Source organism: Podarcis liolepis, assembly GCF_965112155.1.
Source record: "Podarcis liolepis genome assembly, chromosome: 2".
NCBI lineage: Eukaryota > Metazoa > Chordata > Lepidosauria > Squamata > Lacertidae > Podarcis > Podarcis liolepis.
Window position 1 is genome coordinate 107,427,699 of NC_139555.1, and position 24,621 is coordinate 107,452,319.

General features: G+C 44.0%; 3 protein-coding genes across 3 annotated transcripts in view; all 3 read left to right on the forward strand.

Annotated features, from left to right (window-relative positions):
• Positions 1 to 3,877, forward strand: part of LOC310701906 (olfactory receptor 2AK2-like) — a 51,917-nt gene extending 48,040 nt beyond the window's left edge. The window contains exon 2 of the mRNA XM_083493414.1: positions 3,824 to 3,877. The gene's annotated coding sequence lies outside the window, so the exon portion shown is untranslated. The remainder of the gene's footprint in view (positions 1 to 3,823) is intronic.
• A 6,903-nt stretch (positions 3,878 to 10,780) lies between these two features.
• LOC310701845 (olfactory receptor 2D3-like) lies at positions 10,781 to 12,266 on the forward strand (the record flags this gene model as incomplete). The annotated part of the gene is made up of 1 exon (XM_083493296.1): positions 10,781 to 12,266. One exon carries the CDS (start codon positions 10,781 to 10,783, stop codon positions 11,717 to 11,719), a length of 939 nt encoding a protein of 312 aa, XP_083349422.1. The 3' UTR covers positions 11,720 to 12,266.
• A 3,759-nt stretch (positions 12,267 to 16,025) lies between these two features.
• Positions 16,026 to 16,970, forward strand: LOC310700917 (olfactory receptor 2T2-like; the record flags this gene model as incomplete). The annotated part of the gene is made up of 1 exon (XM_083490869.1): positions 16,026 to 16,970. The coding sequence occupies one exon, from the start codon at positions 16,026 to 16,028 to the stop codon at positions 16,968 to 16,970; it is 945 nt and encodes a 314-aa protein (XP_083346995.1).
• Positions 16,971 to 24,621: the final 7,651 nt, after the last annotated feature.

Below are 24,621 nucleotides of genomic sequence, written 5' to 3' on the forward strand. Positions count from 1 at the left end.
CTACTCTGTGTATGACTAAGTGTGGAACCAACCTTTGAGTGGTTATCCATAACCTAAGAGACATGGCGCAATGTACACATAAGCAAACCCAAAGTTTCTCCTAGGTAATTGAAGGAGACCTCTGCAGGTGATCAGAATGTAGTTGGGAGTGTGACAGACAGGCCTTGGGGCTGCCTCTTGGTGACCCAGCAACCAATGAAAGCTGGCAAGACAATCAACCAGTCAGGAGAGAAAGACTAGAATTTAAGTTACATGCTGACAGCATAACAATCATATAAGGATGATACAGGCGCACAAGGTTTCACTTTGTGAGTAAAGTTAGCTAAATGCTTGAAGGCGCTGAGTGGGTGTTTCTGGCTAGAGCTCTGATAGCTATTCTAGGTGGGGAAAGCCTACATAAGACTTGGTTTGTAAGAGAGTGCTCTTCAAAAGTTTATCCGTAAAGAGTTTTGTTTTGAACTAAACTTTGTGCCTTACCTGTGAAACCATCAAGCATTAAACCATGGGTAGGCATGGGTAAGACACATTCTACCCATATAAAGAAGAAGAAGAAGAGTTTGGATTTGATATCCCGCTTTATCACTACCCGAAGAAGTCTCAAAGCAGCTAACATTCTCCTTTCCCTTCCTCACCCACAACAAACACTCTGTGAGGTGAGTGGGGCTGAGAGACTTCAGAGAAGTGTGACTGGCCCAAGGTCACCCAGCAGCTGCATGTGGAGGAGCGGAGACGCGAACCCGGTTCCCCAGATTACGAGACTACCACTCTTAACCACTACACCACACACGCTGATTCCCGGACAGTCTGCAGGCCGGACTGAGAAGGCGATTGGGCCGCATCCAGCCCCCGCACATTAGGTTGCCTACCCCTAGTTTAAACAATCGTTAACCTTTCTGCCTCTGCTTATCTCACACACAGAAGCTTCCAGTAGCTTCCAGAACCCTCTTGAATGAATTAGAATAGGAAAGCTATCTACACATTAGATCAATCCTTTCTGCACTAAGAAATGCAAACTGACATGATGATGGTACAAAACACTGAAACTCTTTTGTCCTGGAATGGTGTCTGATATGCCTTGGGTCTCAGGTACTTGAGCCTAGCTGCCCCATAGAAGAGTCCCACCACCACCAAGTGGGAGAGGCAAGTGCCCAGTACTTTCTGACTCTTTCCTAAACAGCGGGCACCAAGACTTGCAGAGAGGTCTCCAACCAAACCGCCGCTATCAGAGCCAGGCAGATATTCCTCCTAGTAAGGACCAGATGTTGCAAAAGCTTGCATATGGCCCCATACCTGCCATAGGACATTGCTGCAAGGATGAGGCATTCTGCCGTACCCGTCATCAGAGTGAAAAATATCTGAGCTGAACATCTAGCCAGAGAAATGACATTCATCTTGCTTGCAAAATCCACAACCATTTTAGGGCCAGTGGCAAGTGTTTGACAGATGTCCATGAAGGCCAGCGGGCTAAGGAAAAAATACATTGGGGGGTGAAGAGCAGAATCCGCCTGGATCAGATAGAGAAAGAGGCTGTTTTCAGAGAGGACCGTGATGAACATAAAGACCAGCAGGGCAAAGAAGAGAGTGGGCAACCAGCTTTGGCTTTAAAAAACTCTCAAGAGTAAATTCAGTCCATGATGTTGCATTCTACTTTCCATTCCTTTTACTGCTGCCTCACAAGAGTGCAATTACAGGCCACATTCAGGTTTCATACAAGCCAGGTCTGGGGCTGAAAGTATAGCCTATATCCAGACCAACTCGGTAAATGTAATAAACCAGGGTTGCTATATTTCACAAGGTGAAAATCCAGACACTGAAGTTGTTGTCTTTTGGCCAAAGTTGCTGAGGTTTTCTTAGTTTTGTCCAAATTGGTTGAGCATTTTTGATTTTATATATATATATATATATATATATATATATATATATATATATATATATGCTTTCGTAGATTTTCACGGGTACAGGAATGCAGGTTTTGGTGTCTTCGGGTGTCTTCCCGTGTAAGAGTTGGGGTGTCTAGGCGACGTTTCGACGAGGTCTCACTCGTCATCTTCAGGCTGGTGCTTTCGGCTTCTTGTTACTGGAACAGAGCAGGATCTCAGTGTTTGAGTTCATATAAATACTGTTGAGGGGGTGTGGTGTAGCCTCCAACGTTCTGGGCAGAGAGGAAGTTCCCAGGTTAGTGTGCCTTTTCTTCTTTTGTTCCTTAATTACTTGAGGGATATCTTGAGTGATTTCTTGAGTGATATTCTGAGTACCACTTAGGTGGGTCATTAGGTGTGGATTAGTTGCTAAAGCTTTCGTGTCTTGACCTCTTGAGCTTGTGAAGAGTTTTTCTGAGAAGATGGCTGTACTGCACTTAGTTGTGCTCTGGCTTGGCTTCGTGTATAGGGGCGAGCTGTGGTTTTGTGCCCTGTGCCAGCCAGATCTGTGTAGGGATTGCAGGGGGGTGCAGCATCCGGAGGTGCCACTATGGTTTGGCTACTGGATGGTGTCTGTAATTTATCTGTGGAGAGGGTCTGGGTTTGGGTCTGGTGTGGTTGATAGGTGATGGCGTTCTGTGTGCCTCTGGTTCTGGTGTCGGTTTTTGTGGGGAGGGCTAATTTCCAGATGTCTGGCAGGCGGGACGTGTCGTCACGCTTGTTCATGTTGTGAGGGTGTTTCTCTATCTCGATGGCTTCCATGATTATTCTCTTGTGGTGATGTTCCAAACGCCTGGCTGACAAAGACCACTTGACAACTGAGTTACAAAATCTCTCAAATGTGTTAATCGCCAATGGATACCAGCAAAACAGGGTTACGAAGCTAATCCAAAAAGAAACACCCCCCAAAAACCAAGACACAGAAGAAAACAATGGCATGGCCCTCCTTCCTTATATCAAGGGCACTACAGATAAAATTAGCAAAATCCTCCATAAACACAATATCAAAACAGCCTTTTGCACCAACCAAAAAATAGCCAATATCCTCAGAAACCCCAAAGATAAAATCCAGTTGGAAAACCAAGGGGTCTATGAAATACCCTGCAAAGTCTGCCCAGCCACATACATTGGACAAACAAACAGACGAATAAATGCACGTATCGCAGAACACAAGAATGCCGTCAAAAAAGAAGAAAAAACTTCCTCTCTTTTCCAACACATGAAAGAAACAGGACACGAAATTAATTTTGCAGATTCCAAATTGCTCTTTAACATGGAACATCACCACAAGAGAATAATCATGGAAGCCATCGAGATAGAGAAACACCCTCACAACATGAACAAGCGTGACGACACGTCCCGCCTGCCAGACATCTGGAAATTAGCCCTCCCCACAAAAACCGACACCAGAACCAGAGGCACACAGAACGCCATCACCTATCAACCACACCAGACCCAAACCCAGACCCTCTCCACAGATAAATTACAGACACCATCCAGTAGCCAAACCATAGTGGCACCTCCGGATGCTGCACCCCCCTGCAATCCCTACACAGATCTGGCTGGCACAGGGCACAAAACCACAGCTCGCCCCTATACACGAAGCCAAGCCAGAGCACAACTAAGTGCAGTACAGCCATCTTCTCAGAAAAACTCTTCACAAGCTCAAGAGGTCAAGACACGAAAGCTTTAGCAACTAATCCACACCTAATGACCCACCTAAGTGGTACTCAGAATATCACTCAAGAAATCACTCAAGATATCCCTCAAGTAATTAAGGAACAAAAGAAGAAAAGGCACACTAACCTGGGAACTTCCTCTCTGCCCAGAACGTTGGAGGCTACACCACACCCCCTCAACAGTATTTATATGAACTCAAACACTGAGATCCTGCTCTGTTCCAGTAACAAGAAGCCGAAAGCACCAGCCTGAAGATGACGAGTGAGACCTCGTCGAAACGTCGCCTAGACACCCCAACTCTTACACGGGAAGACACCCGAAGACACCAAAACCTGCATATATATATATATATATATATATATATATATATACACCGTATTTTTTGCACCATAACACTCACTTTTTTCCTCCTAGAAAGTAAGGGGAAATGTATGTGTGTGTTATGGAGCGAATGCCTGCGGGTGGCGGGGGGGATCTGCTGCAGTCGTGAGCAGAGGATCCATGGTTCCCCTTCCTTCCCTCCTCCATGGTTACAAAGCATGGATCCACATGGATCCTCAGGATTTTTGCATTGGGCTACTCCAAACTCACTGTCAGATCACATGTCTGTGGCCACAGCATGAACCACAAAAATCATATATCCACTATTTCGTTTAGAATTTTTTTTCTCTTGTTTTCCTCCTCTAAAAACTACATGCGTGTTATGGTCTGGTGCGTGTTATAGAGCAAAAAATACGGTATATATATATATATATATATATATATATATATATATATATATACACACCGTATTTTTCGCCCCATAGGATGCACACACATTTCCCCTTCATTTTTGGAGGGGAAAAAATGCGTCTTATAGGGCGAAAAATACGGTCGGTGTATATATATATGAATGACATTTTTGAGCTATTTTTTTAGGATATTCACCAAAATCTAGACTTCCAGCATGTAATGTCAATGGTGGTGGGTTCAAAGCAAACCAGATCCACAGTCTAAGTACAGTGGAAGCACTTAACTGGAGCTGAATCAAAACTAGTACTATTATTTGTTTCTTGTAGGGTTGCCATATGTTCAGATTTTTCCGGACGTTTCAGTGATTTCCGGCTGCCGTATTCTGGCTATGTCACCACCATTGACATTACCGTTGTAAAAAAATAATTTATTTGAATTTAGATGAAAAAAGATAATTTAGATGAACGAACTTCCGTGTTCAAACTGTCTTTCTGCTTTTGAACAAGTTTTAATTTGCTAAGTGCTACTCAGTCTCTCATTAAAACTTCTTTAATTACATTACTCAGGGCGAAAATAGTCTTCAACAAGACCCATTGGTACATATTAATTGGGTTCATTAAAGAGCTGTTGTTTTAACAAACTAAAACTGTTTTGTAAAAAATAACCTCAAGGGGAAAGGTTTCAGTTAATAAGGTTCATTGCTTCTGGGAGGTAAGTTAGTTGTTGCAAAGAAGCACTTCAGGGAAACTCTGAGATATATGGAACTCTTCAAAAGTTTCTATTTTAAATAGCCCGTGATGGATTCTCAAGAGATTTAAATTTATTTGTTTTGATTAGATTCTGTATTGATTTTTCCCCCTCACAGGAAAATTATCCCAGATCATAAGATGTATCATTCAGACACTAAAACAGGTGCACATGCCTATTTGTCCCAGTGAGTGCCCTTTAACATATAAATGATTATCTCCACTGTCAGTTTCTAATTACTGATCAAACAGGAATCTTCTAATAGCCAGCTTCTCTTCCTCTCTCTTTGGGTTCACATGGCTAATCTCTGCATGTGCTCAGCTAAATGGCAGAACCTACAAAGGCTGCTTGACTTGAAACCCATAACTTGGAAATGGACTAAATTACTTATCTGCTATTGGCTATAATATGCCATTTATTGGAAAGTTCATGTCTCATCTGGATGCTCCATCTGCTACAAACTGTTAGTTACTGATGACAACAGGATTAGGTCACTTCTATTCCAACTGTTATGAGTAATAGAGGCGACTTGTTTCAGTGAGAGAGGATTTTCATAAAAATAGACATTGATGAAGACCTTGCTCTGTCTCATTACTACGTGCATTCATCTCTCTTAGATGGGCTTGATGTTCAAATGACTACAAAAGGAGACGGAAGCAGGAAAGGTGAACTAAAGGAGAGGGGGCAGAGCCAGCCCACCCATGTGGCGCACTGAGGCAGCCACTTCGGGTGGCAGAATCCTGTGGGGTGGTGACCCTGTGGGTGCTCTCCCCACCCTGTTGTCACCACTGGAGAAGGGGAAAGAAGAAGAAGCTTCCAGCGAGATCTCATGGAGCTCTCATGAAATTGTTGCTGGGAAGCCACTTCACCTAAGGGAAGGAGAGGCAGGAATAAAACTATAGGATACCTGAAAAATTGTCTGACCCCTTATACACCCAATTGATCATGGTACTCAAGAGGTCAAGGCCTCTTGAAGGTACCACCTGATCAGGAGTTCCATTCTGTACAATATAAGAATTGAGGCTTTAGTGTTGTGGCACCTGCCCGCTGGGATTCCCCCTCCCCCATTAAATATTAGACAGGCACCATCTCTGTTGTCTTTTTGGCGCCTACTGAATACTGTCCTCTTTCAACAAGCCTTTTAAGTCGGGATATTTGGTCCCCATTTGCATCTGTATGGGAATTGTTTTCAATATATTTTTTTAAAATGTGTTTTTACTGTTTTATTGCTTGCTGCTGGAAGCAGGAAAAGAGATGTTTGAGACTCAAAGATTTTCCAGATAACACGAAGGAAACCAGTCAATGCAACTTATGTGCTCCAGAAATAACAAGCTATTGAGTCCTCAGTGAATTTCTTCAAGAACTGGATTCTTCTGGGACTGACAGTCAACCTGGAAGAATATAAAACCATTGTTTCTTTCCTCCTAAGTTCTCATCCATCACTGAATGAGCAGCAGAACAGTTACTCTCCAGAATGATCCACTTTCCTTCTTTGATTGAATTATGCTTCTCCTTGGCTTGTTGACATCCATCATACTTTATCAGAGACCAGCTCTGATCCTTGTAGCACATGGACACCTAATTGACAAAATATATATTCTGTGTAGATCTAGGAGGAACAGTGGCAAATGCAGTTGGTTCAAGTGCAAATTCTACTGTCAGAATGAAGCTTGACAGCTGCTTCAGAGATAGGACTAGTTGAACAGGTTTTCAGGTTAATAATGTATGGGCACAATTTTGGGAGAGAGTGGTTCATGCATGAAGAAGAATCTATTTCCAGTTGTGGCCATAAAGGATGAAGGTAAGCCAATGCTTCAATAGTCGAAGCTGTCATTCTATCTGCATAGACATAATGGACACCAAGGAATGGAACCTTCCAGATTTTCATCCAAAAAATTCCAAAATATTTAAAAGGGTCACTGGTGTTCTTGCTGTTCTAAATGAGTGTGTGAGTATAGGAAAGATCCGTTAGCTGAGAATCTGAGACCTAAGACAATGAGGAAGTTAGCTTTTCCTTGCTTTGGTGGTTATGTATACAGTTGGCTCTTGAAAAACAAGTTTTCCTCCTTTATGTGTGCTTCTGCTGCCAGAGGGAATGAAATGACCTTTGGCTGAGCGGTAAAATCTTTGACTGGCTGCAACAGGACAGGGGTGGGAATCATCAGGATGGGAGAGACCTGAAGACCCCGTAAAGCAGCCTTCCCCATGCTGAGACTCTCCAAATGTGTTGGACTTCTAATCTCAGCCAATGATCAGGGCTGTCGAGAGTTGTAGTCCAGTCCCTCTGAAGGACACCAGACTACTAAAGGCTTGTTAAAGAGAAGCCCATATGGATGAAGGAAGTTATCCTTCATTGCTAGGAGAAGTCTGATGGAGCAAAGGAACAGAATCATCACCCAGTCTGTCCTGGTAAAGGAAATTCTCACTGTCCCTAAATATTGTGACCATCTGGTTCCTGAAAACAAAACCCATTTTCTGAGGGGCTTCTTACCCCAGCAGACCATTTTCAGACTAGGGTCAAACTAGGGGTGGCAGTGGCTTAATAATGTGTCTGCCTATTCATGCATGAAGTTGGGGGGCAGGCGGGGGTTGCAGCTGCAGCAGAGTGCACACAATCATAGAGTCATAAGGGACCTGGGAGATCATGCAGTCTGCAATCCGCAGTACAAATGCAACGTCCTTATCCAGAGTCTATTGAAATGACCGTAGTGAATGAGGTTGTCTCTTCTATTGTCAATCAGTTTTTACTGCAAGAAAGTCCTTCCTGACCTATAGCCAAAATATGCTTCCCTGAAATTTTACCTCTTGACTCTAGAGCTTCTGTTTGGAGCAATAGACTACGTATATTGGACTAGCTGGACAAATAATATGATCACCTTTTCTATATCTGGTTTTGACCTTAGAATCATAGAATCATAGAATCATAGAGTTGGAAGAGACCACAAGGGCCATCGAGTCCAACCCCCTGCCAAGCAGGAAACACCATCAGAGCACTCCTGACATATGGTTGTCAAGCCTCTGCTTAAAGACCTCCAAAGTAGGAGACTCCACCACACTCCTTGGCAGCAAATTCCACTGTCAAACAGCTCTTACTGTCAGGAAGTTCTTCCTAATGTTTAGGTGGAATCTTCTTTCTTGTAGTTTGGATCCATTGCTCCGTGTCTGCTTCTCTGGAGCAGCAGAAAACAACCTTTCTCCCTCCTCTATGTGACATCCTTTTATATATTTGAACATGGCTATCATATCACCCCTTAACCTCCTCTTCTCCAGGCTAAACATGCCCAGCTCCCTTAGCCGTCCCTCATAAGGCATCGTTTCCAGGCCTTTGACCATTTTGGTTGCCCTCCTCTGGACACGTTCCAGTTTGTCAGTGTCCTTCTTGAACTGTGGTGCCCAGAACTGGACACAGTACTCCAGGTGAGGTCTGACCAGAGCCGAATACAGTGGCACTATTACTTCCCTTGATCTAGATGCTATACTCCTATTGATGCAGCCCAGAATTGCATTGGCTTTTTTAGCTGCCGCGTCACACTGTTGGCTCATGTCAAGTTTGTGGTCAACCAAGACTCCTAGATCCTTTTCACATGTACTGCTCTCAAGCCAGGTGTCACCCATCTTGTATTTGTGCCTCTCATTTTTTTTTGCCCAAGTGCAATACTTTACATTTCTCCCTGTTAAAATTCATCTTGTTTGTTTTTGCCCAGTTCTCTAATCTGTCAAGGTCGTTTAGAAGTGTGATCCTGTCTCTGGGGTGTTAGCCACCCCTCCCAGTTTGGTACCATCTGCAAATTTGATCAGGATGCCCTTGAGTCTATCATCCAAGTCGTTGATAAAGATGTTGAATAAGACCGGGCCCAAGACAGAACCCTGTGGCACCCCACTAGTCACTCTTCTCCAGGATGAAGAGGAACCATTGATGAGCACCCTTTGGGTTCGGTCAGTCAGCCAGTTACAAATCCACTGAGTGGTAGCATAGTCAAGACCGCATTTTACCAGCTTCTTTACAAGAATATCATGGGGCACCTTGTCGAATGCCTTGCTGAAATCAAGGTAGGCTACATCCACTGCGTTCCCTTCATCCACCAGGCTTGTAATTCTGTCAAAAAACGAGATCAGGTTGGTCTGACATGACTTATTTTTCAGAAATCCATGCTAACTATTGGTGATCACAGCATTCCTTTCTAGGTGCTCACAGACTGTTTGCTTAATGATCTGCTCCAGAATCTTCCCTGGTATTGATGTCAGACTGACTGGGCGGTAATTATTTGGGTCCTCTCTTTTCCCCTTTTTGAAAATAGGGACAACATTTGCCCTCCTCCAGTCTGCCGGGACTTCGCCTGTTCTCCAGGAATTCTCAAAGATGACTGCCAGTGGTTCTGAGATCACATCTGCCAGTTCTTTTAATACTCTTGGATGCAGTTCATCTGGCCCTGGAGTCTTGAATACATCTAGACTAGCCAAGTATTCTTGTACTATCTCCTTAGTTATTCTGGGCTGTGTTTCCTCCTGAATCATTTGTTCCAAATTCTTCAGGTCGGGCATTGTTTTCTTTATCGGAGAAGACTGAGGCAAAGAAGGCATTGAGGAGTTCAGCCCTTTCTGTGTCCCTGTTTGCATTTCACCTTCTTCTCCTCTGAGTGACCCCACTGTTTCTTTGTTCTTCCTTTTGCTACGAACATACCCATAAAAGCCTTTTTTGTTGCTTTTAACCTCTCTAGCAAGCCTGAGTTCATTCTGTACTTTAGCTTTTCTGACTTTGTGTCTACACGTGCTGGCTATTTGTTTGAATTCCTCTTTGGTGGTTTCCCCCCTTTTCCATTTTTTTGTACACATCCTTTTTTAATCTTAACTCAGTTAAAAGTTCTTTAGATAGCCACCCTGGCTTCTTTAGGCACCTTCCATGTTTCCGTCTCATTGGTATTGCCTGAAGTTGTGCTTTTACTATCTCCCTCTTAACAAACTCCCAGCCATCATGAACTCCCTTTCCTTTTAGTATTACTGTCCATGGGATCTCACCCAGCACTTCCCTAAGTTTTATGAAGTCGGCTTTCTTAAAGTCAAGAAATTGAGTCCTAGTATGCTTGGCTGCTCCTTTCCGCTGTATAGTAAACTTCAGAAGAGCATGATCACTCGCGCCTAATGATCCTTCCACTTCTACCCCACTAACCAGGTCATCAACATTGATGACCTTAAAGAGGGGCATAGGAGTGAGGGAAGGAGAACCTGACCATGGTAAGGGGTGGCAGTGCTTTCCAGACCTCCTGCCACTGGCATCACCACAGCTTTTACTGGGAGAGACAAGGCAGTGACGTGGTCAGTGTAGTGCAAACTCACTGGCAGAGCCAACCCAGCCCTTCCTGCTTCTGCATTTGCACCACCTCTCCTTGTCCCTTCCACTCTGTCTGCCGGTAAGCTGCGGAGACCAGGAGGCAATGGGAGGCCAGGTAGGTGCTGCCCCTCCCTGTCCCCAATGTTACCTGCCCCATGCCGCCCCCCATGCCCAGTGCATTTCTGCTATAGATGCTATTGGGAAAGGAGTTTGGGTGATGAACTATGAGACTTTTATATGAGGGGAGTGGGGAAGGTCCAGTTCTCTTCACCTTCACATAGGGATGTGGGGAGGGGATTTTGTTTGTTGTTCATGCATTTTAACGTGAAATTGCCAGTTTTTAAACTTCCCTGTCATTTGTCTTAGGCTAAGGATGGCAAAGGATCTTACAGGGGCAAATCAAAGTTCTGTGACTGAATTCATCCTTCTCGGGTTCTCAAGCCAGCCCCAAATGCAGAAGCTGCTGTTTGCGATCTTCCTGACCATGTACCTGATGACCCTGCTAGGGAACAGCCTTATTATCATCCTTATCAGGACAGACTCCCGTCTCCACACACCCATGTACTTCTTCTTGGCCAATCTCTCCTTCTTGGACATCAGCTATAGTACCACTGTAGGGCCCCAGATGCTGATGCACCTCCTATCCCAGCGGAAAACCATCTCTTTTGCTGGCTGCGCTACCCAGATGTACGTCTTCCTGTCCCTGGGGATAACTGAGTGTGTCCTCTACGCTGTGATGGCTTACGATAGGTATGCCGCCATCTGCCACCCGCTGCGCTACACCCTCATCATGAGCAGGCCTCTCTGCCTCAAGATGGCTGCCGGGTCGTGGGCCTGTGGCTTCTTCTTTGCCATGATGCATACTGGCTTCACCATGCAGCTGCCTTATTGCGGCCCTAATGAGATCAACCACTTTTTCTGTGAGGTGCCTGCCATCTTGGAATTGGCCTGTGCAGACACCCAGGTCAATGAGCTGGTGGACTTTGTGGTGGGGGTGATTGTGCTCATGATCCCACTTTCTTTCATAGTGGTATCGTACGCTTTTGTCTTAGCAGCCATCTTGAGCATCCGTTCAGCCGAAGGAAAGTTCAAAGCCTTTTCCACCTGCACCTCGCACATCACCGTGGTGACGCTCTTCTACGGGGCTGCCATGTTCATATACATGCGCCCAGCATCCAGCTATGAGCCAGAGAGGGACAAGAAGTTCTCTCTGTTTTACAGTGTGGTGACTGCTCTTTTGAATCCATTTATCTATAGCCTAAGGAACAATGATGTCAAAGGAGCCATGGTCAAGCTGGTTTTCAAACAGTAAGCTGTAGTGCCTAATGTTCACGGGCAGACGCAAAGTAAAAACGAAAACAAGAAAAAACCGGTAGTAGCCCATCCTATTGTCATTGCATGACTCATACACTGTTCAAGAGTGGGGGTGAGGCAAGAAGGTTTCTGCATCTTGCTAAGGTACATCAGGCATCTGCCAGGGACTGGCTGGATGTCAAAGGGCAGTGGGAACCTCCAAGAGAAGAAAGCTGAAAGCCAGGGAATTGGTGGTGGGACTACAATGAGTGGCCAGAGGGAGAAGAGGGAGCAGACCGGGAGGAGGTGCTGGAAGCTGAAGGGGCAACAGGGTTTTGTGAGCAGGAAGCGTCTGTGGCAGAGAGCAGCCCAGACTCGGAGGCAGAAGCAGAGGCTGGAGAGGAGGGGGGCCAAGAGGCAGAGATGAGGCAAACAGATGAAGAAGCCACGGGTCTCCTATGCCTGCTGTGACCTGTTCCCCTCATCCTTGGTCTCTCAGAACCCACTGAGGTATGAAGAGAGCGAAGCAGAGGCAGATAAGGTGCCAGAGTCTCTAATTACTTGAGAAGTCCTGGGGGAAGAGGAGACTTAGGCAGCTGTGCAAAGATGGGGACCTTCAGTCCTGGCAACTGCCTCATTGGGGCAAGATCTACTGGGATGAATTGCTGTGCTCTCTAGGCCTGAGCTGTTTTGTTTCTTTGAATAAAGAGCGTTAACTTCACTGATGCCGTGTGAGTTATTGCTGGTCTGCTTCTGACACCCACCCAGATAGAATCTCAGAGGGTGCTACAATATGCTGCAGGAGTAGGGAAGCACAGGTCTCTGTGTCCAGCCCTCAGGAATCTTCCCAGGTCTTGCCCCTCACTGATCCTGCTCCACACCCTTCTTTTGCCTGGCTGGAATATGTCTTTGGCAATCCCTCTTGTATAAAGAGAGGTGTGTGTGTGTGTGTGTGTGTGTGTGTGTGTGTGTGTGTGTGTGTGTGTAATGCAGCCTATTGACTGTGTGCGCGCGTGATGCAGCCTATTGATTTCTCTATGGCTGGATTATAGGTCATATTCACACAATACATCTAAAGCACTCTTTTGCCACTTCAAACACTGTGGAGAGAGAAATATTTCTCCCTCTCTCTAGAATTCATGCACATCCAATGAAACTGGACACTGGAAGATTCGGGACAGATAAGCAAATGTGCTTCTCCATACGGTGCAGAGTTAAAACTATGGAAGTCACTCCCACCAGAGGCTGTGGTGTTCACCAATTTGGAGGGCTTTGAAAGACAAATACATGGAGGTAAAGCCTATCCAGGAGGCTCGTTCCCTCTTGTTGTTCATAGTGATCTGTTGGTTCCCTGTGAAAAGGGAAAGACTGGAGGTGCCATGGTTAACACTCCCATTTCTGATCTGAGGGACAATAAAGCAGCAGAGCTCAGGACAGTTAAAGTGGGGTCTCAAAACACCATTGTGCTATTTGAAAGCACACAAGATAGAAGGCAGAGGGGAGAGTTGGTGACTCTACAGAGAGTACAGCAAGGTCCAGCGTGACCAAGAGAGGGAAACTGGAAACTGTGTCAGAGCACAGAAGAACGTTTCCATGCTCAGACCACAGAAGATGAATCATGGTGACATTCGACTGGATAATGACAATAAAATAGTATTGTAGTTGCGTCTCTGACTCTATGATGGATGCGCTGTTATCTACAGGAGCTGTGGGCAGCGCCTATGGTTCTTCAGATGTTCAACTCTTTCTACCACCTGCCCCAGACATCAGAGCAAATGGTTGACACTGGTAGGTGATGGCACCCAGCTACATCTAGAAGCATGGGAAACTGCCTTAGATTGAGTCCACCCAACACAGTAGAGATGACACTGGGAGTGTTAGGATATAGTTCCGTTCCACCTTAAATGGTCAGGCATGATTGTTGTGTGTCACATGCCTGTTTACTTCCTGCTCACTGGGAGTTTTCGTTTTGTATATAGCTTTTGTTCTGGCTGTTTTCCTGAACACAGATGCAAGCAGTCATGTTTTTCCTTTGTTCTGATCTACGCTGAATAAAGCTGTAAATATACTCTCCTGGCTGAATCTTCCATTGTGGAAACTCTGCAGAAAGGGTGTGCACGAGTCTTGAAATATGTCTGAGGCTCATGTTGCTAATTGACTGATACGGTTCCAACGGGAGACCGGGAGATTGTCCGGAGACGACCTGGAGGCCTGCCTGGTGGCTTCTTCTCCCTGGCAGTATCCCAACAACAGGTTATGGGCCCAGATTCAAGGCACTTACAGGAGAGTAAGACTGCGGAAGACTGCGAGAGGTATGTGGGGAAAAGCAAGACTTTTCTGTGCCGCAGCAGAGTTTTTGATGTCCGAGCCAACTAGTTAGGCTGGAGGAGAGCAAGTAGGCCTCGTTGATTTACGAGCTGCTAAAGATAAGGCTGATTGTAAAAGGGAAACCAGCTCACGGTTGGCTTTGTAGGGTTTAATGTAAGGGACATTCCCAGTTGTCCCTTGAGATGCCAGGGTTAGAACTGGGGATCTTGTGCATACAAAACAGACGCTCTGCCATGGAGCTATGAATAGGAACCTGCTGTCTGCTTCATGGGTGCTACTAGACAACCCACGTAAGAAACACTGTGGCATGGCATGGCGGCATCTTCCCGTTTCCCCTCAGGCGGCAAAATGGGACACACCGCCCCTGGCCATGGCTTTCCATCACAGGTTTCAGAGGGCTACATGTTTCCCCATCTCTGACATAAGAGGTGGTTCTTAATTGCTCCATTGGTTCAAATCAATATATGGTTCATTTTCAAATCAATAAGTGTCTAGCCTCTTTTAAGCTCCAATTGGTTGCATTTCTGTGTCTTTGCACCTGATATGCAGAATCCAGTTGCGAGTGTGACTGTTTGGAAAATACTGGTATACTGAATGTGGCTATTCTCTGCTCCATTTGATAAAGTTATTATGCCTCTGTTTCGCTCAATGTCTCTGGGTCCCTCCACATCCCAATGGCAATTGCTGCAGCTTCTCCAGCCCAAACTTTAATTAAAGCTGTGGGATTTAGGTGGCGTGTAAAACCCAGAAAGGCTTTTCTTTCCCAGGGAGACCATTTTAAGTTGCCTGAATGATGCAAAGGAACAGCCATAGTTGCAAAATAAAATAGATTGTTCCAGCACCATATCCCACTGGTAAGGATTCCTTGGGCTATAAGAAGCATTTCAGGGAGGAAGGCAGATGGAAAGTCAAACATCAGAGGAAAGCATAGCAACCTTTTGTGGGGTGTAGATTGCAGGTAATAAGAAGATGGGGACAAGGCAGTTTTAAAGGGCATTTGGATTTCCAGTGGGGCAACCAGGACTGGGGTTGGGGGTTGAAGTTCAAAATGCCAGGACTCAGCCCAGTTCTCCCCAGCAAATGACCACTATCAGCCCCCAGAATTGTTGGGTGTGCTGAGGCTATGAGCAGATCTGACGACGGCCCCCACCAAGTCCTTTCTGCTCTTTCTCCCTTTTGAAAGATGTTATAGTCTAGGGGGGACTGGGTGTTGGCCAGCTGCTCATTTTCCTTTCCCATTTTCAGTTATCTGTTTTGTTTATGTGCACTTTTCTATACATGTTTGTTAACACTGGTTGGCTGGAAAATTCAGGTAAGTGTGACTTTCCAAGGAGGTATCCGTTTTAGTTCTCACCTTGTTTTGGAAAGTGTGGATTTGACAGATTAGTCTTTTACTGCAAACTGAATGACTCCCCAACCCACTATTCCCAAGGGAATGTGCTTAGTGTCAGGGCCGCAAAAGCAAAGAGCATTTTATTCCTTAGGCATGATGGTGCTCTGGTTTATGTGGGTTTAAAATGCTCAAAGGTTCTGTTATTTTAATCAGACTTGGCAGACTCTTGTTTGTTCCTTTTGCTCCAGCTTGCCTATCAGGAATGTAGAAAGAGATAGAAAGCAGGGGATTCGAGAAGAGAGGAGGGGGGTATTTCTAAATTGATTCTTAGATCCCTAATAACTGTGTGCTTCACAAATAGAACTGTGTGCGTCTCAACTGAAGCACCCAAAGACTGTGGGACAATAAAGTCCCAGGTCTGAGATGACGCAGCTGCACCCCTATGGATTTCTGAAAGCCACTAAACTTTTGGATTCAAGTTCTAGGGTTGACATATGCAAAGAAGGAAAAACCCAGACACAAAAAGTTGTGGAGCTTTTTGCAAAAACCCTGACATTTTGCTGATTTTTTTGAAATTCTGCTTCTTTCATCACTTCTCATCTCGCCCTTGCTCTGCTCCAGTTCTCATGCCTCCATCTTTTCAGGTGCACCTCTGACACGAAGGATGAATGGGACGTCCTGGACTGAGTTCATTCTTCTCGGTCTTCTCAACCACACCATGATGCACACTGTTTTCTTTGCTGCCATCCAACTTGCCTACCTCATTGCCTTGTCTGGAAACTGCCTCTTCCTATTTGTGATCCAAACTGGTCCGGATCTTCAGACCCCCATGTACTTCTTCCTCAGTCAGTTGTCCTTCATGGACATCTGTCTAATCTCTACTATTGTCCCCAGGATGGCTGTGGATTACTTAGGGAAGGACAACACGATTGAGTTGGCTGGGTGTGCGACACAGATGTTTTTCACGCTGACCATGGCAGGAGCAGAATGCCTCCTGCTGAGTGTCATGTCATATGACAGGTATGTGGCAATCTGCAAGCCTCTGCAGTATCCCATCCTCATGAGCAAGAGGATCTGCCTGGCCATGTCGGCCGGCGTCTGGGTCGGTGCTTCTCTACATGCCTTGATACACACCATTTCTGTGTTCCAACAGCCCTTCTGTGAGTCAAATAGGATAGATCAGTTCTTCTGCACAGTCCAAGCTCTGCTGAAATTGTCCTGTGCTGATACATCCACTTATGAACATGGCATATACCTTACCGGCATAATCTTGCTTCTGGGTCCCCTTTCCATCATCCTGGCTTCTTACATTGCCATTCTCTTGACCGTCCTACAAATGCAATCGTTGGAAGGGATGCGCAAGGCTTTTGGCACCTGCCTGTCCCACCTCTGTGTGGTTGGCATCTTCTATGGAGCAGCCAGTTTTAAGTATATGAGACCCAGGTCCTACAGAACGGCACAACAGGATAAGGTTATCTCTGTGTTTTGTGACATTATGACCCCGATGCTGAATCCCCTGATATACAGCCTGAGGAACCGAGATGTGCTGGCTGCACTGAGGAAACGGATTGAAAAATGTACTCTGAATATACCATTGAGTAGATGCTGAGGCTGGCCACCCCAGAGGCAATCTATGGTTGTAATCTGTATGGGGCAGAGGGGTGGGTGAAGAGAGACCAAAGTTGCATGTGGAAAGAGGCAACCTTCAGACACCCTATGCTGCCCTTCTGATAAGGATTCCCACCCACCACCCCCTTTAATTAAGAACAAAACTATATAACTCCATGCTATGTATCTAACAAGCATAGTCTGGCCTGTTGACCACTTTGTATTGGAGAAGCTCAATGTCCTTGCAATTCTAACAGACGTCAAAGATAACAGGAGTATTGTGTAAGATTCAAAGCCATTCAACTTTGATGCAGGGAACAGGGATATGTCAGAGAAGTGCTTGGAAGTGGTTGGGGTAAAATGGGGACATGTGCAGTGCTTGTTGGGATGCAGCCAAGGAATTGGGGGCAATTGGCAGGCCCCCATCAGGCCCCAGCCCACCGGCCAGTGTGCCGGGCGATCTCAAGTCCTTGGATCAGCATGAAACTGCAACCCTAGCTTCAGAAACCTTCAGCAGCTGGGCATGCACACTCAGCAGAGTAAATAATGCAGCAAAACAGAAGTGGCAGGGAGAGGCTGTGTTGAACATATTTACAAGCAGTTTATTCAGCATACATCAGGACAAGAGGAAAACATGTCTTCTCTCCTTCGTGTCCAAGCAAGCAGCATAAGCAAAAGCTATACGCAAATGGATGTTCCCAGCAAGCTGTGCTGGGGTGTAAACAGGCATGTGACACACAACAGTCATGCCTGTATGTAAGGTGGAACGGAATATCCTAACAGTGCTATGGATGAGCATGGATTGGGAAGGTAGAAGGGGATATGGGTGGGAGAGAGGGAGGTTCTGGTGGAGATCAGATTTGTGATGGAGATTTAACAGAAGGGCCATGGAAGAGAAGGAGTGTGTGTGTGTGTGTGTGTGTGTGTGTGTGTGTGGCACTTTTAGGACCCTTCAGTGGAGATTTTTCGCTTATGCTGACTGTGTCTTCTTCCGAGCTCCATGCAAAAAAAAATATTATTAAAAAAGAACCTTGACATAATCTGTCTACAAGAGACTCATGTAATAAGAAAACATAAGAGAATTCTCAATAATAAGAAACTAGGGTTGGATTTTGTGGCATCGGATAAGGTTAAGAAAAGAGGTGTGGTACTATATATAAAGGAAAAATTCGACCCAAAATTACTGTATAAAGATGAGCAAGGGAGAATGATAGTAGTACAGATTGTATTCCAAGGAATAAAAATAATTGTCGTCAGAATATATGCACCTAACGATAAAAAATCGGCTTTTGACCATAATCCAGTATTTATGGAGATAAAGGGTAAAGATACTAGAGTAGTTAGATGGAGAATGAATGAAGGTATATTTAACAATCAAAAGATAGTAAGTGAGGCGAAAGAAACTGTAGTGGTTGGGAGTTACTCGTGCGTAATCCTGCCCCGTTTGAGCATCGGAATACCTGGTTAAACCCTCCGGACTGCACAGCCCATCTCAGCGTGGCTGCCCTTAGTCACTCGTAGAATCTGTCTGTGGGCGTTTCTTAAAGCGCTGCCAACATAAGAGTTGTTTGACGCCTAAGCGTCTCCGCCTCTCACTGCGCGGGAGTCTCCTGCGCAGGGTGGGCGTGGGCAGCGGGGTGCCTGGGCTCTCCTCACTAACTTCCAACGAAGAGTCCTGGAGCCCCTGCACCTCCCTGTCCCGTTGCTCTCCTGGATCCCTGGTGTTACACTCATTCTCTTCCCCTCCTTCCCAGTCGAGTCTCCCCCTAGCGCTGGGACCTTCTCTTGCAGAATCAGAGACCCTCTCCTTCTCCCGTGCCTCTGATGTCAGTTCCCTGATAGAAACAATTGAAGAATATCTGAAGTGGAATTTACACAAAGAAACAGCTATAGAAATTGTCTGGGATGCCGGAAAAGCCGTTATGAGGGGCTTCCTGATTCAGAAAAATAGCCATTTAAGAAAAGAAAAAGAGAAAAAGAAAGAAGAGATTCTAACACAGCTTATGGAGAATGAAAGACAATTAGCTATTAAACCAGGAGAGGAGACAATAAAGCAAAATTTAAAAATATTACAAGCCCAATTTTCTATGATAGTTAACCAGGAAATTGAGTGGAAAATTAAAATGCTGAAACAAAAGAATTTTGAATCAGCTAATAAAGTAGGAAAACTTTTGGCGTGGCAAATAAGAGAAAGGAAAAAACAAAATACGATTTGTAAGATAAGGGATGGAGAAAGGATAGTGGAAGAGCCAAAAGAAATAAAAAGGATATTTCAGAAGTATTATAAGGAACTATATAAAAGAAGAAAGGAAATAGAATATGAAATAGACCGATACCTGGAAGAACATCATCTACAACAGATTGCCAGAGAAGAGAAAGAGCTACTAGACCAGATGATTACAGAAGATGAGATAAGGAAGGCAATAAAAAAAATGAAAATCGGAAAAGCGCCGGGGCCGGATGGTTTACCAGCCAAATACTATAAAACATTAAGTGAGCAATTATGCCCAATTTTATGTGAAGTGATGAATAATATCTTAAAAGAGGGAAGAATTCCGAATACCTGGAAGGAAGCATATATCACTTTAATACCTAAAAAAGATGTGGATGCCTTAGAGGTGAAGAACTATAGGCCGATCTCGTTATTAAATAACGATTATAAATTGTTTGCGGGTATAATGGCAGAAAGATTAAAAAGGGTATTAAAAAATAGTATTCATAAAGCCCAAACGGGCTTCCTACCAGGAAGACAACTAAAGGACAACGTAAGAAATGTGATAGACATCATTGAATATCTGGAAACTAGAATAGACAAACAGGCGGCCTTGATATTTATTGATGCGGAGAAGGCATTCGATAATGTCTCTTGGCGCTTTCTGATGGAAAATTTGTAAAGGATGGGGATGGGAGAAAGATTCAGAAAAGGTACAGAGGCTATTTACTATGAGCAAAAGGCAAAACTTATAATAAATAATTCTACATCAGAATTTTTTGATATTTCTAAAGGGACCAGACAAGGCTGCCCTTTGTCTCCCCTACTATTTATCTTAGTATTGGAAGTACTTACTAAGAGGCTGAGGGAAACAGCAAAGGTTAAAGGAGTTAGGGTAGGAACCAAGGAACACAAAATCAAAGCTTTTGCGGATGACATTGTTCTAACATTAGAAAACCCAATGCATGGTGTAAAAGAAGCCCTACAAAAAATCGAAGAGTTTGGTGCTGTGGCAGGCTTCAAGGTCAACAAGAATAAGACTAAAATACTGACTAAAAATGTATCTAATGAGGATATAGTAGATTTAGAACAAAAGACCGGAATTATGACGGCAAAGAAGGTGAAATACCTTGGAGTCTGGATTACGGCTAAGAACATTAATTTATATAAGGATAATTATGAGGTTACTTGGAAGAGCATTAAGAAAGATTTAGAAATTTGGGAGAGAATGAGATTATCTTTTTGGGGGAGGATAGCGGTTATCAAAATGAATGTTTTGCCCAGAATGCCATTTCTATTTCAAACCATCCCGGTACTTAAAGGTCTAAAGCAATGTAAAGAATGGCAAAAAAACTTGGCGAGATTCATCTGGCAGAAAAAAAGACCGCGAATAAAAATGAAAATATTGGTAGATAGAAAAGAAAGAGGGGGCTTCTCCCTTCCGGATCTATGTTTATATTATGAGGCGGCCTGTTTAACGTGGTTGAAAGACTGGATAACGCTAGAAAATAGAGACATCTTAGATCTTGAAAGCTTCGATAACAGGTACGGGTGACACTCGTACCTGTGGTACGAAAAGGTGAAAGTACATAGAGGCTTTCTAAACCATATTTTTAGAGGACAAATATTCCAAGCATGGGAAAGAAATAAAAACCTATTGGAAAGGAAGACACCCTGGTGGATCTCACCAATAGAGGTGTTAACGGTCAAAAAAGTTAATATGGAAGGGCAGAATGCCACCTATGAAGAACTTACAAGGAAAACGGATCAAGGTATAAAACTTAGACCATATGAAGAGATTAAAAACTCATTTACTGGGTGGCTGCAATACCACCAAGTAAATGACCTGCTAAAAGAAGATAAAAAGAAAATAGGATTTGAAGATAAAAAAATCTAAATTCAATGTGGAAGTTGTTGAAGGAAAGATCAAAATACTGTCTAGAATATACGATATTTTATTGGAGTGGTATACAAAAGACGAGGAGGTGAAGGAGGTTATGACTAAGTGGGCAATAGACATCGGCTATAATACTGATTTTGAGAGATGGCTAGAATTATGGAATATTAACATGAAGTTTACGGCATGTATGGCACTAAGGGAAAATATATGGAAGATGATATATAGGTGGTACCTTACACCAGTGAAATTGGCTAAGATTTATAGGTTAAAAAACAAAAAATGTTGGAAATGTGGCAAAGTAGACGGTGACTTCTACCATATGTGGTGGCTATGCAGCAAAGTGAAAGGCTTTTGGGAATCAATTTATAATGAGCTTTAAAAAATCTTTAAATACACGTTTCCCAAAAAACCCGAAGCTTTCCTGCTAGGAATGACAGGTAAAGAAATGAAAAAGGAAGATAAGCTACTATTTTTATATGCCACAACAGCCGCAAGAATCATGTTAGCACAAAATTGGAAAACAGACGCCATACCTAATATAAGTGATTGGCAGATCAAATTAACAAACTATGCCGAGCTCGCTAGAATAACTGGGAGAATAAGAGATCAAGATGAACAGAAACTTCATGACAATTGGATTAAATATTGGATATATATCGGGACCAAACTTTAAATGACACTGGCGGGACTGGAAATAACTCTAACAGTAAAAGGCTATTATGTAAAAGAGATAAAATACGTGAATATAAAGTTTATTTGATACTTACCAAAGGAGTGGAAGGAAGTCCAAGGCTCGGCAGAGCCTAAAATAAATGTATTTATGACTTATGGAATGAATATATTTTGTGCAATTTAAGTATTGGATTTTGTATAAGTTTATATGTATATATGTATAATACCAATAAAAATTTATCAGCAAAAAAAAAGGGGGGGTAAAACCAAATCTCTCTTCCCTGTTCTTCAGCTTTCTTCCAAAAAGCCCACCTCTTAACCCATATATAATTGAAAGTAATGTAAATTACACCAAATCCAGTTTGTTCACTCGTTTCCCCCTCAGATTATGGGTTCATCTCATTTTATTTGTCTACAGAGCTCTCTCGTTTTATAGAGAGCAACTGGCCCCGAGAGCCAAAGGCTCAGAATTCCAAGAAAACTGATTTGTTCCCTCCAAACTTCTGACTGACATTGGGTCAAATGCATTTCCGTTCCCACAGGCGTTCCCTGGAGGCGACATGATGCATGTTACACAATAGGTGTGAACTGCGCTGGGACTCAAGCGAAGGGTGGACCACAAGCAAAACATGAGTCTGGGTCACATGTCACATTGTTTAAACCATAGCTAAAGTATGCAGTGTGCGTATGCGCCAGTATCTCAGTCAGTTAAGCAACAGATCATCGAGGCTACAGATGGGGAAATTTCCTGCTTTGGTCTTCTCTCTTTTTTGCAATCGTTTTGTTTAAAGTCCTGGTGAAAATTCAACAGTAATTTTAGTGTAACTCTCTGCGCATGTTTGCAGGCCATTTTGCTTCGTCTATACATTTTTGCCAAGCAGTTTCCCCTAACAGAATGCATGTTACCATGTTATTTTCGTTAATACAGTGGAACCTCGGTTTTTGAGCATCTCAGAAGTCGAACGTTTCGGTTTTCGAATACTGAAAACCCGGAAGTAACTGCTTCGGTTTTCGGACAATTTTCAGAAGCCGAAAGTGCCACGCGGCTTCCGTTTTGAGTTTCCCTATTGTATTGAGGCTTCTGCTTTCAGTTTTTGGTTTTCAAACGTTTTGGAAGTCAAACGGTCTTCAGGAATGGATTATGTTCCAAAACCGAGGTGCCACTGTACCTCAGAATATTTGTACACATACATAGCTGGAGAACTGCATTGCAAAATTTGGAGAAGTCCAAATTTCAAAGGAAATTTCAGCCCCCATATTCTTTTGGAAAGTGTGGATTATGAGAGCTCATTTTCAAATGTGAACTTAATTGATTTCATCCACTATCCAAACATAGGCTCTCCAAACAAGCCAAGAGCTGTACCCAAGGGTTGTTCTTGGTTGACCTCTTGTGGTTTGTTGAGAGTGCGAGGTGATCACCAGCCTGGGTTTGGACTTATTGTTAAGGCAATGCATGATGGCTTGACTCCAGGGAGCATACTATAGCAGGAGCACCGCTCCTTGACATGGCTTTCCACTACAGGTTTCAGAGGGCTACATGTTTCCCCATCTCTGACATAAGAGGTGGTTCTTAATTGCTCCATTGGTTCAAATCAATATATGGTTCCTTTTCAAATCAATAAGTGCCTAGCCTCTTTTAAGCTCCACTTGGTTGCATTTCTGTGTCTTTGCACCTGATATGCAGAATTTAGTTGCGAGTGTGACTGTTTGGAATAGACTGGTATACTGAATGCGGCTATGATCTGGTCCATTCGATAAAGTTATTATGCCTCTGTTTCGCTCAATGTCTCTGGGTCCCTCCACATCCCAATGGCAATTGCTGCAGCATCTCCAGCCCAAACTTTAATTAAAGCTGTGGGATTTAGGAGACGTGTAAACCCAGAAAGGCTTTTCTCTCCCAAGGAGACCATTTTAATTTGTCTGAATGATGCAAAGGAACAGCGAAAGTTGCAAAATAAAATAGATTGTTCCAGCACCATATCCCACTGGTAAGGATTCCTTGGGCTATAAGAAGCATTTCACGGAGGAATGCAGATGGAAAGTCAAACATCAGAGGAAAGCATAGCAACCTTTTGTGGGGTGTAGATTGCACGTAATAAGAAGATGAGGGCAGGGCATTTAAAGGGCATTTTGATTTCCAATGGGGCAACCAGGGCTGGGGTTGGGGGTTGAAGTTCAAAATGCCAGGACTCAGCCCAGTTCTCCCCAGCAAATGACCACTATCAGCCCCCAGAATTGTTGGGTGTGCTGAGGCTATGAACAGCTCTGACGACGGCCCCCACCAAGTCCTTTCTGCTCTTTCTCCCTTTTGAAAGATGTTATAGTCTAGGGGGGACTGGGTGTTGGCCAGCTGCTCATTTTCCTTTCCCATTTTCAGTTATCTGTTTTGTTTATGTGCACTTTTCTATACATGTTTGTTAACACTGGTTGGCTGGAAAATTCAGGTAGGTGTGACTTTCAAAGGAGGTATCCGTTTTAGTTCTCACCTTGTTTTGGAAAGTGTGGATTTGACAGATTAGTCTTTTAATGCAAATTGAATGTCTCCCCAACCCACTATTCCCAAGGGAATGTGCTTAGTGTCAGGGCCGCAAAAGCAAAGAGCATTTTATTCCTTAGGCATGATGGTGCTCTGGTTTATGTGGGTTTAAAATGCTCAAAGGTTCTGTTATTTCAATCAGACTTGGCAGACTCTTGTTTGTTCCTCTTGTTCCAGCTTGCCTATCAGGAATGTAGAAAGAGATAGAAAGCAGGGGATTCGAGAGGAGAGGAGGGGGATATTTCTAAATTGATTCTTAGATCCCTAATAGCTGTGTGCTTCACAAATAGAACTGTGTGCGTCACAACTGAAGCACCCAAAGACTGTGGGAC